Genomic DNA, 12,993 nt, shown 5'->3' on the forward strand with positions numbered 1-12,993 from the left:
TTTAGAAGTAAAGTTTATTTGGCATTTTATATTGAACCATATTTACTAGTCTTTATGTCTTAATTTCAACAGCATCACTGCAAAACTTGAAAGAGCTTTAGAAAAAGTTGCTCCTCTTCTTCGTGAAATTTTTGTAGACTTTGCCCCATTCCTATCTCGTACACTTCTTGGCAGTCATGGACAAGAGCTATTGATAGAAGGTATGATTTCTCTCTATATTCTGATTATTTTAGTTTCCTGTAATGTATCTATTAATCATGGCATAACTTGTATTACTAAAGGAATATTTATTGCCAGAAGAATAAGAAGACATTGCTTCCGCAAATTTTAGTAAGATATTCATGTATGCTTTCTCCTTATTTATTAAAAAACAGAGTATTTTCACAATCAGTGCTCATAACAGAATGAAAAACTTTGAAAAATTGTTGGGAAGGGAAACTCTGGCCCTTATAATCTCAATCTGTTAGGGCTGCTATATATCCTTTTTTAGGTTGCGTGTTTGCTAAGCAATGATGTTTAAAATCTCCTTCTAACTATAAGATTGATATTTCTTTAAGTGACTTTGCTTAGGCACAAATAGCATGTAATATGACAGTCCTTAACTGAGAAAATATAAAGAAATACTTAACTGGGAATTGATGAAGCTGTTATCTTCTACTCAGTAGCAGCTTAAATGAAATGAGAAGGCAAAGAAGATCAATTAACTGTTGGGAAGATTTAATACATACACCTGTATTAGGAGATTTGAAAAGTATGGTTGCTGAAGCCTTGTTTCTTTAAAAAGAAGTTTTGACTTATAAATATTCATGAGCTTCAGAAAGGGGTAATCAAAATCTAGTTGATATAAGTAAATGATGGCTTTAGGTGCTATTCCTTGGATTTAGCAGATATATAATAAGCAAATATATTTATATATATATTTGCTTTTCACTTCCTATTTACTGTAGACATTTTTCTGTACCTGTTCTATTATTGTCTTAATTGCTTTTGCACAATCTGTCTCTATTAGTGGAGACAGTAATAGTTAATAACCTGAATTTAAATCCTTGTTTCACTACTTTCTTAGCTATATGACCTTTGTGAGTTACTTAACCCATTTTGTAGCTTAGTTTCTTTCTGTAAGATGTAGTCAGTGATAATACTTCCACATAGAGGACTTGTGAGAATTAAATTTTAAGTAATGCATATAAAGCTCTTAGAATAGTGTCATATGGTTGTCTTCTTGCTCTAGAGCAACTGCTATTAGATACTTGGAATATATTAGTAAATAATAAAGATCCCTGCCTTGTGGACCTTATATTCTATCAAAGAGAAAACACAAATAAACACTAAACAAAATAAATAATTAAATGAGATAGCACATTAGAAGGTGGTACAAGTCCTGTGTAAAATGATAAGTACTAATACATCATAGGGAATTGGGATTATAGCAGTGTCAGGGTTAGGATGCAGTTTTAAAGAAGGATGATTAATTTTAAATTATTCAATAGAAAAAGTTACATCTCAGCCAAGACTTAAAGGAGATAAGCCATGCAGTTTACTAGAAGAGTGTCCTAGGTCAAAAGAATGGTTAGTGCAGTGACCCTATAACACATGTTATAATTATAATAAGAAAAAAATTCAATAAGCATTATTGAAAAATAAATCTCAAATGTTTCCTTGTTACCCAAAATATTTTTCTATTATATATGTATATATTTTCCAGAAATTATTACAAATTTACCAAAGAAAATCATAAATAGTGAACAAAGACATGCTAAACTAAACATGGAATAAAGTTAGTAATGTAGTAATGTTACTGATGGATCCTATACTGTTACTAAAATTAGGACACAAATTCAGCACTGTTTTTCAGTAGCCAAAGCAAAGAAGGAATGAATTATTTGAAGTTTTGAGGCTTACATTATTGGTTTCTAAATGATAATTTGTGACAATTTAAAATTACTATCAGATGACCTTTAACAGCTCTACGTTGGTCAGTCAGAACCCCACATATGTAGCCAGCCCCCTTTTCCAGAATTTTCCATGGTCAGACATCTAGTCTGTTTCTTATTTCTTCCCAGCACTGCAGAGAGGATTGGAGAAATACCCTGGTAATTACGATTTTTTTTTCATGGGCTTCCCTAAGTTTACCTCAAAAACTCTGAATTGAGTTGAAAGAGCATTAGGAATATTCCTATTGCATTTTTTAAAAAGGTAACTATGCTAAAAATGAAGCATTAGAACAGGTTATATATTCAAAGTTCACTTTGTGTTTACTTAGCAGAATATAATTTTATTCCTTCACTTTTCTACATCTAATAAATTTTAATATATCCAATTTTTAAAACTATGTTGATTTAATGTTCCTCCTTTTTTCATTAAAATTATTTTTCTTAATAAAATTATGGTAGCAAATGGGAGATGTTGATTTAATGTTCCTCTTTTTCCATTAAAATTATTTTTCTTAATAAAATGATGATAGCAAATGGGAGATTATTCGGTTTTAAGTTTTGTTTTGTAAATGCCATTCCTTGACAAAATAGAAAGTTGACCATGTTAAGGTACAGTCCTCCAAATTTCTACTAGGCTGAACAATCAAAAAGATCTAGAATTCTCTGCTGTATTCCAGAACAACATTTAGTATCCCTCACAATTTAGTCATAACCTTCCTTTTCAGACTCAACTAGTCTCTGTCTTTTTGCTAGAAGACATTCCTTGAACATTCAGTGAGTCACACATGTCCCATCTCTTTGTTTTTGTACAACTCTTTCTTCTGCACTGGATCTTTTTATGGTTTTCTTTCCTCAAAATTATTCTCTTCCATTGAGTCCTGCTTCAGATTCCTTATGCCAAATTAATGCCTTCTCGTCTGTTCTTCTCTGCTGTTTTATTTATACAGTATTAATAAAATTATTTTCATTTGTAAATAGGAAGTATTTTATTGGTTTTATTAACATTGCCTAGCTTAGATTCTTGTATGTAATATTGAGTATCTTTTTCTCTTGTACTTGAATAGAACATTATTTTTGTTACTGATAATGTTTAGTAGAGGTAAGTTTTGAAAATAAAATAAGGGGAGATAGATAAAATTTGTGTTCTGTGGTGAGAATTCCCAATATTGATCAATCATCTACACCCACAAGATGACTCCTTTATGTGCGCAAAATCTGCTTTTGCTCTCTACCCCAGCCTATGGAAGTTACGTATCCTGTCATGTTCTCATTCTTGAACGTATATTCTTGATCATTCTTTCTTTTGCCCTCTGCTCCATTTCCCCTCTTTCCATAGTTTGGTACATTATTTCTCTTCTCTGAGAAGAAAAACTGTCCAACTGTCCTGAAGAGCAGGAGAGTTACATGATAATATCTTACCTGTAGCTGTTGAATATTTCTGTTCAAAAATAATCCTTCTAATGAATAAATCTCAATGCTTTTGATTTCATCATGTGTACATGGTAGGAACAAAACTGGATTTAAGTAACTGAGGATATTTTAGCATCATATGAAAAGAGAAAGCAATTACTCCTAATTTCAAATAATCATAAAATATATTTGAATTGCATCTTTTTTGTTTTTTTATTTTCAGTTTTTGTTAATTCAAATGTATCCCATTTAAGTTTTTCTCATAGAATAATTATCAGTAGTTTATATTGTCTGTGTCCTTTAAAACACATGTCAAAATAATATCCTTTTATTTTCTTAATTTGTCTATCACTTTTATTAGTTGAACTGTGTTAAATTTATTATTGTATGTTTCTAGAGTAATCACCGTTGTTCACATCTTTAAAGTTCATTTATTAACATTTACTGCTTTTGCATAGCTTTTGATGTGTGTGTGTGTGTTCCTCTTGGCAATAATTAAGGATTTTTTACTATGAACTTAGGAGCTTGGTGAACTTTCTCTAAGAAAAGTAATAGCCTTTCAATTTTTAAACTAATATGTAAAAATTAGGGTAGATATGTATGCAAGTATCAAAATATACCAGCCCAAGATGACAGAACAACCTTTGATCCAAAATTGTTTTATTTATTTGGCTTAAGGAGCAATGGAGAATTCACTTCAGAGGAACCATGAGCCTTTTCTTAAAGGGCTGAGAACAGCCTATAAGTGAAGCTTAACCTTGAGTTAAGATTTAAGGAAGAAAGTCCAGTTGTAGTTTGAGTGCTGATATTAGATCTTTATAATTTTTATTCAGGAGGTCTTAGAACTACCATGAGTCTAGAGTTGCCATCGTAATAAAGAAGCAGTAATCACCCAAGTTAATTAGAAAGGAGGATGTTTCAGTGTGGGCATGTGTGTGTGTTTATATGTGTTAGCCTAGTGCTCTTTACTCTGTCTTATTCCACAACAGCACAGAGTAGCTCTGAATATCACTGTTATATTCCGTAAGCATTATTTATATTTGGTTGAGAACTCACAAGATCATTACATATAATTTAATTATGATGGGGATACAGCAGTCAGTCTCATAAGCATCCAGAAACAGGAAATGAAATACAGATAGACTTGAGGCAGCCTAGAAATGGGAACAGGGAGTCAGTAACCAAGGCTATTCCCTTTACCTCTAAAGGCAGCTTCATATCCTCCTATCTTTGCTTGTCTCTGTTTATCAACTCAAATTTTTCACTTCAGACTAACTTCGTTTTCTTAGTCATCAGGATGTGGCCCAGCATGGCACCCCATGCTTGACTGTCAATGTGCCTGAATATAAACTTCTTTTACCATCTGACTATAGTTACTTCCTATCATGAGAGAATCTGAATGGCTCAACCTTGGGTTAGGTGTCTATCCCTGTCATAGTTAAGACTGGGGTCGGGGGGAGGAGCAATACTAGACATAATACACAACCCACCTTAGAAGCAGCATTTAAGTTGAAACATCTTAGGAAGGGATAATAACAGTGCAGGAAATATCACTAAAGTATCTACTATACTTTTAGTAACACTGATAAATGGTATTAAAATTATATAATACTCAAGAATATTTATAGTTTAAATTAAGAACATCACTGAAATGTTATGAAAGGAATGAGCCTACTCAAAGAACTTGTATCACCTTTGAATTATTCACAGTAACAATATGCCCACATAATTAGAAAAACTTGAGTATGTTTAATTCAAAACTTACAAGTTAAAATAGTTTCAGTAGTTATCCACTTTTAAATTTGCAATAATACAAAAAAGTACATGACAAATTATAGATGGTGATGGGAGCTTAGTTTTTAAATATCCCTGAATTCCTCCATGAGCAGAACAGTGGATAGTAAAACAATAACCACAACAACACGTATACCTTTACATTAAAACCAGGTGACGGTATATCCTACTGAACCCTAAAGTAGCCTGGGGGGACAATCCAGCTATAACTAGGAGATATACACGCTATCAGCAGATGAATTGAATAGGATTGTGGGAAGCAAAAGAACATCTGAAGAATATGGTGTTGTACAACTACTAACTGGAAAACCCACAAGGCTAATTTGAAAACAGCAGATAAAACAGGGAGATGAATCCAGGGGTTCCCTGGTATGTTTAGAAGGGGTGAGAGCATCTAAACACCATGAAAACTTAACCCAACCAGAGTTCTCTTCCAGGACAAAGTCCCACATTGAGGAGAAACTGCTACGAATAGAATCCAAATTGAGCAACAGAGAACGAAAGAGACAGAACATCCCCATAAAACTGGGGAAGACAGACAGAGCTAACAGAGCTCAGAAAGTAGACTCATACTTAAAAAAAAAACAAAAACAAAAACATAAAAACAAGAGAGATCTCTAGAATCTGAAGAGCAAAAGAAAAGCTATCTAAAAATGATCTAAAAATTCAGATAACCCAACTTCACAAAAAATAGTAATAAAAAGGATCAAAATACCATATTTTAGGAAAAGAAAAATGAGAGGAAGTAGAAAATACCTCTAAAGCCATAAATACCAGGGAAAAAACATGAAAAATTTTAATAAACATTAGGAAATAATATAGGATGATAAGTAATTTATATCAGAATATAGAGAAACCCACAGATGTACTGATAGGAATTAAGAAAGAACTGGAAATAAAGAGAAACATAATTTTAGAAATTAAAATTAAATTAGAAGATATAAAAAAGTAAATAAGTTCACCAGATAAGGCTATAAGAAAAATATAAGGTAAAAAGAGAAACTATAAATATCAAAAAAAGTGACTTAAAGAGATGAGAAAAGATGAGAGTGAAAGGGGCAAATGTAGAATATTCAACATTCATACGAGTCTCCAAAATAGATAAAAAAGCAAAGAACAGAAAAATACAAGATAATAGGATCAGTAATTCACAGAAACTCTGAGCATTAAAAAAAAGTTTTAAAATATATATATTTAAAAGGCACAGTGAATATCTGAGAAAATTACCTAAATAACCAACCTTGAGATACATTCTAGTAAAATTAATGGACTTTAGAGAAAACAAACAAAAAAAAACACTCTGAGCATCTAGATAAAAACATAAATTAACTTAAATTGAAAGAAAATCAGATTATCATAGTTATAACATCTTCAAAAAAGAGTTTTTCATAGGAATCAACAAGGATTCCACCTTGTTGCCTGTTGGATTAGCTGTATCACTTGACTCAACATTGACAGCCAGATTGCCTTCATATATTATAATCTAACATGACCTTAGAATATCTTTTGAGTATCCGTTACACAGTATATACTGTATATGTTTAAGAATTTTACTTTAAATGCATAAGATCCTGTTTTGCTTTGTGTACTAGTTTCAGAAATGTGAAGAACAAATTAAAACACATGAAATAACACTTTAGTCAAGATTAACATTTCTTTAGTAATCTAAGTTGAATATGCATGCTAAGTCATTACAGTCCTGTCCAACTCTTTGTAACCTTATGTACTGTTGTCCCCAGGGTCCTCTGTCCATGGGATTCTCCTTACAAGAATACTGGAGTGAGTTGCCATGCTCTCCTCCCTGAGATCTTCGCAATCTAGGTATTAAACCTGCACCTCTCATGGCTCCCAAATTGGCAGACAGGCTCTTTACCGCTGTTACCACCTGGTATAATGTCCTATAAGAGCTATTTGCAGGACTTCCCTAGCAGCTTAGAAGGTAAAGAGTTTGTCTGCAATGCAAGAGACCTGGGTTCGATCTCTGAGTCTGGAAGATCTCCCAGAGAAGGGATGTCTACCCACTCCAGTATTCTTGCCTGGAGAATTCCATAGACAAAGGAGCCTGGCGGGCTACAGTCAGTGGGACCACAGAGTCAGACAGGACTGAGCAACTAACACTTGCTTACTTATAAGCTGTTGACAGGAAGAAAGATGCAGTAGTGTAATATTTTGAAGAAAAATTCTGAAAGAGTTAGTGTGATCTTGACTTTGTTATGATAGAATCATAGGAAGTAGACTTGCCCTCCCAGTGTAACTAACCTGGAAAATTCATGTGATGGATTTAATGGCTTATTATACACTAAGACAATAATACTGAATTAGAAGTATAGCATTGTATCTTTAAAAACTGAAGTAGGAAAAAAGGACTAAATAAATAGGGAACAGAGCCATAGAAGCCTATGAGATAAACCAAGCAATTTAACATACATAAATTTGGAGTCCAAGAAAAAAGAAGTTAAGATGATATGGGTGTATGTGTATTTTTTTTTTTTGGAAAAAATAACAGCCAAGTAATTTGAAAATTACAAATCCTAAGATCCAAGAAATTCAACTAACCTCGGTCAGGATGAACACAAAGGAAAAAACAAACCAAAACAAAATCCATGGAACAACATAATTAAACTGTTCAAAACCAGGTTTCAAGAGAAAATTTCAAAAGTAGTCATCAATATTAAGCAAACCAACTAATTTAAAAATGGCTTGAACAGATACTTGAGGAAAAATCACAGTAGGATGTGAAATAAGCTCATAAAAGATGGTCGATCTTATCAGAAAGTAAATGCAAATTAAAACCAGGTTGGCTGAGCACTACAAACATATAGAAGAATGACTAAAGTAAAAAATAAAATAAAATAATAATTCTGAGTGCTGGGGAGAAGTTGAAACAACTGACACTGTCATCCATGGCTTTGAGACTGCATGATGGCAGTCACTGAGGAAGATAGTTTGGGAGTATTACTGAGTTAAACATTCAGTTATATGACCCTGTGATCCTATTCCTTGAAATTAAGGAAATAAAAACTTACTTTCATGCAAAAACCTTTACATGAATATTCCTGGAATAGCCAAAACTGAAGAAAATGGTTTTCAGTGAGTTTTTTTGTTTTTTGTTTTTTTAAAAAAGGACTGTGGTGGATTCAGACAGCAGAAGAAAGGGATAAACTGTTGGTAAACCTTACTGCTTGGTTGAATCTCATTGGCATTATTGTGTGAAACAAATGCTCATCTCAGGGGTTCTGTATGTTATGTTTCCTTTTATTTTTTGGACATTCTCTTTTTTTGTTTGTTAGGGTTTTTTTTTTTTTTTTTTTGGTTTTTTTTTTTTTTTAGTGTTTTTTTTTTTAAATTTTAAAATCTTTAATTCTTACATGTGTTCCCAAACATGAACCCCTCCTCCCACCTCCCTCCCAATAACATCTCTGTGGGTCATCCCCATGCACCAGCCCCAAGCATGCTGTATCCTGCATCAGACATAGACTGGCGATTCAATTCTTACATGATAGTATACATGTTACATTCTCAAAACAGATCAATGTTGACCAGGGTTTATAGATGGGAAAGGGTGTCATTGTAAAGGAATATTACAAGGGGTTCTTTGGGATGATTGTGATACATGGATCAATATATATGTTATATCTCACAGAAAGTTACACACAAAGACAGTCAATTTTAACCTATAATTAAAATTAAAATTTTGAGATCACTGTCAGGAAAAACCATGATTTCAAAATAAAATTATCATCAACCTTTAGTCAGAAATTATGTGAATCAGAAAATAATGGAACATCTTTTAAGTTTTGATAGACTTCCAACTTGAAATTCTTTGTCCAGTGACAATACTCTTCAAAAAAGAAGGGAAAATAGAGACTTTTACAGACAGTTAAAAATAATGAAATTCATTGCTAGCGCAGCAGCAAATACATTTGTGAAACAGGGTTGGAAACTAGATACACACAAAGGAGAGTGTGGGAAATAGTTAATATATGCATATATATGAAATATATATGTTAACAAATATTTTTCCATCATAGGCAACTTCTAACAGGAAAACAATATCCTCTAAAAGAAGAAATTATACTCTCATCATAAGTAAAAAGTTTCAAACTGCAAAGTTTTGTATTACAATATGGGAATCTCATTTTAGCTGATAAAGATGATTAAAGTAAAGAAGACATGATTTGTCAAGGAGAATGGTTTTACTAAAGCTTTCAAACTAGTATTATTTTTTCATTCACTAGAATTTTTATGACTCTCACCATATACTCATTGACTAGCTAAACTGGAAATGTATTCCAACAACCTAGTATAAAGTTCAGAGGAGGCAATGGCAACCCACTCCAGTACTCTTGCCTGGAAAATCCCATGGACAGAGGAGCCTGGTGGGCTGCCGTCTGTGGGGTTGTACAGAGTCGGACACGACTGAAGTGACTTAGCAGCAGCAGCAGCAGTATAAAGTTAAAGACTGATGAAAATTCAGAGAAACCTTATTTACCAAAAAGATTTGCTGAATATGATACATATAGTACATCAAATATAGTGGTATGTATGAGATACTACATGAAGTATTTTGTAGTATACTATAGGCTGTGTGGGCACAGGAGGGCCTAGAGGAGCTATCCCACGTTGAAGGTCAGGAAGGGTGGCAGTAAGGAGATACCCCTCGTGCAAGGTAAGGAGCAGCAGCTGTGCTTTGCTGGAGCAGCCGTGAAGAGATACCCCACGCCCAAGGTAAGAGAAACCCAAGTAAGATGGTAGGTGTTGCAACAGGACATCAGAGGGCAGACACACTGAAACCATACTCACAGAAAACTAGTCAGTCTAAACACACTAGGACCACAGCCTTGTCTAACTCAGTGAAACCAAGCCATGCCCACGGGGCAACCCAAGATGGGCGGGTCATGGTGGAAAGGTCTGACAGAATGTGCTCCACTGGAGAAGGGAATGGCAGACCACTTCAGTATTCTTGCCTTGAGAACCCCATGAACAGTATGAAAAGGTAAAATGATAGGATACTGAAAGAGGAACTCCCCAGGTCAGTATGTGCCCAATATGCTACTGGAGACCAGTGGAGACATAACTCCAGAAAGAATGAAGGGATGGAGCCAAAGCAAAAACAATACCCAGTGGTGGATGTGACTGGTGATAGAGCAAGGTCTGATGCTGTAAAGAGCAATATTGCATAGGAACCTGGAATGTCAGATCCATGAATCAAGACAAATTGGAAGTGGTCAAACAAGAGATGGCAAGAGTGAACGTTGACATTCTAGGACTCAGCGAAGTAAAATGGATTGGAATGGGTGAATTTAACTCAGATGACCATTATATCTACTACTGCGGGCAGGAATCCCTCAGAAGAAATGGAGTAGCCATCATGATCAACAAAAGAGTGCGAAATGCAGTACTTGGATGCAATCTCAAAAATGACAGAATGATCTCTGTTTGTCTCCAAGGCAAACCATTCAATATCACAGTTATCCAAGTCTATGCCCCAACCAGTAATGCTGAATAAGCTGAAGTTGAACGGTTTTATGAAGACCTACAAGACCTTTTAGAACTAACACCTCAAAAAGATGTCCTTTTCGTTATAGGGGACTGGAATGCAAAAGCAGGAAGTCAAGAAACACCTGGAGTAACAGGCAAATTTGGCCTTGGAATGCGGAATGAAGCAGGGCAAAGACTAATAGAATTTTGCCAAGAAAATGCACTGGTCATAGCAAACACCCTCTTCCAACAACACAAGAGAAGACTCTACACATGGACATCACCAGATGGTCAACACCAAAATGAGATTGATTATATTTTTTGCAGCCAAAGATGGAGAAACTCTATACAGTCAACAAAAACAAGACCAGGAGCTGACTGTGGCTCAGATCATGAACTTCTTATTACCAAATTCAGACTCAAATTGAAGAAAGTAGGGAAAACCGCTAGACCATTCAGGTATAACCTAAATCAAATCCCTTATGATTATACAGTGGAAGTGAGAAATAGATTTAAGGGCCTAGATCTGATAGATAGAGTGCCTGATGAACTATGGAATGAGGTTGGTGACATTGTACAGGAGACAGGGATCAAGACCATCCCCATGGAAAAGAAATGCAAAAGAGCAAAATGGCTGTCTGTGGAGGCCTTACAAATAGCTGTGAAGAGAGGCGAAAAGCAAAGGAGAAAAGGAAAGATATAAGCATCTGAATGTAGAGTTCCAGAGAATAGCAAGAAGAGATAAGAAAGCCTTCTTCAGCAATCAATGCAAAGAAATAGAGGAAAAGAACAGAATGGGAAGGACTAGAGATCTCTTCAAGAAAATTAGAGATACCAAGGGAACATTTCATGCAAAGATGGGCTCAATAAAGGACAGAAATTGTCTGGACCTAACAGAAGCAGAAGATATTAAAGAGAGGTGGCAAGAATACACAGAAGAACTGCACAAAAAAGATCTTCATGACCCAGATAATCATGATGATGTGATCACTAATCTAGAGCCAGACATCCTGGAATGTGAAGTCAAGTGGGCCCTGGAAAGCATCGCTACGAACAAAGCTAGTGGAGATGATGGAATTCCAGTTGAGCTGTTTCAAATCCTGAAAGATAATGCTGTGAAAGTGCTGCACTCAATATGCCAGCCAATTTGGAAAACTCAGCAGTGGCCACACGACTGGAAAAGGTCAGTTTTCATTCCAATCCCAAAGAAAGGCAATGTCAAAGAATGCTCAAACTACCGCACAATTGCACTCATCTCACGTGCTAGTAAAGTAATGCTCAAAATTCTCCAAGCCAGGCTTCAGCAATACGTGAACTGTGAACTTCCAGATGTTCAAGCTGGTTTTAGAAAAGGCAGAGGAACCAGAGTTCAAATTGCCAACATGTGTTGGATCATCAAAAAAGCAAGAGAGTCCCAGAAGAACATCTATTTCTGCTTTATTGACTATGCCAAAGCCTTTGACTGTGTGGATCACAAGAAACTGTGGGAAATTCTGAGAGAGATGGGAATACCAGACCAGCCTGACCTGCCTCTTGAGAAATCTTTATGGAGGTCAGGAAGCAACAGTTAGAACTGGACGTGGAACAATAGATTGTTTCCAAATAGGAAAAAGGAGTACGTCAAGGCTGTATATTGTCACCCTGCTTATTTAAGTTCTGTGCAGAGTACATCATGAGAAACGCTGGGCTGGAAGAAGCACAATCTGGAATCAAGATTGCCGAGAGAAATATCAATAACATCAGGTATGCAGATGACACCACCCTTATGGCAGAAAGTGAAGAGGAACTAAAAAGCCTCTTGATGAAAGTGAAAGAGGAGAGTGAAAAGTTGGCTTAAAGCTCAACATTCAGAAAACAAAGATCATGGCATCTGGTCGCATCACTTCATGGGAAATAGATGTGGAAACAGTGTCAGACTTTATTTTTTGGGGCTCCAAAATCACTGCAGATGGTGACTGCAGCCATGAAATTAAAAGACGCTTACTGCTTGGAAGAAAAGTTATGAGCAACCTAGATAGTATATTCAAAAGCAGAGACATTACTTTGCCGACTAAGGTCCGTCTAGTCAAGGCTTTGGTTTTTCCAGTGGTCACGTATGGATATGAGAGTTGGACTGTGAAGAAGGCTGAGCCCCGAAGAATTGATGCTTTTGAACTGTGGTGTTGGAGAAGACTCTTGAGAGTCCCTTGGACTGCAAGGAGATCCAACCAGTCCATTCGGAGGGAGATCAGCCCTGGGATTTCTTTGGAAGGAATGATGCTAAAGCTGAAACTCCAGAACTTTGGCCACCTCATGCGAAGAGCTGACTCATTGGAAAAGACCCTGATGCTGGGAGGGATTGGGGGCAGGAGGAGAAGGGGACAACCGAGGATGA

General features: G+C 35.4%; 1 protein-coding gene across 8 annotated transcripts in view; it reads left to right on the forward strand.

The window, feature by feature from the left end:
- The window catches only part of NBEA (neurobeachin), a 667,995-nt gene that overhangs the window by 266,552 nt on the left and 388,450 nt on the right, over positions 1 to 12,993 (forward strand). For all 8 annotated transcript variants that reach the window (XM_018056646.1, XM_018056648.1, XM_018056650.1 and 5 more), the window contains one exon: positions 73 to 200. In XM_018056646.1, coding sequence (XP_017912135.1) covers positions 73 to 200 — 128 coding nt within the window. The remainder of the gene's footprint in view (positions 1 to 72; positions 201 to 12,993) is intronic.

This window comes from Capra hircus, chromosome 12 (assembly GCF_001704415.2).
Source record: "Capra hircus breed San Clemente chromosome 12, ASM170441v1, whole genome shotgun sequence".
In the NCBI taxonomy this organism is placed as follows: Eukaryota; Metazoa; Chordata; class Mammalia; order Artiodactyla; family Bovidae; genus Capra; species Capra hircus.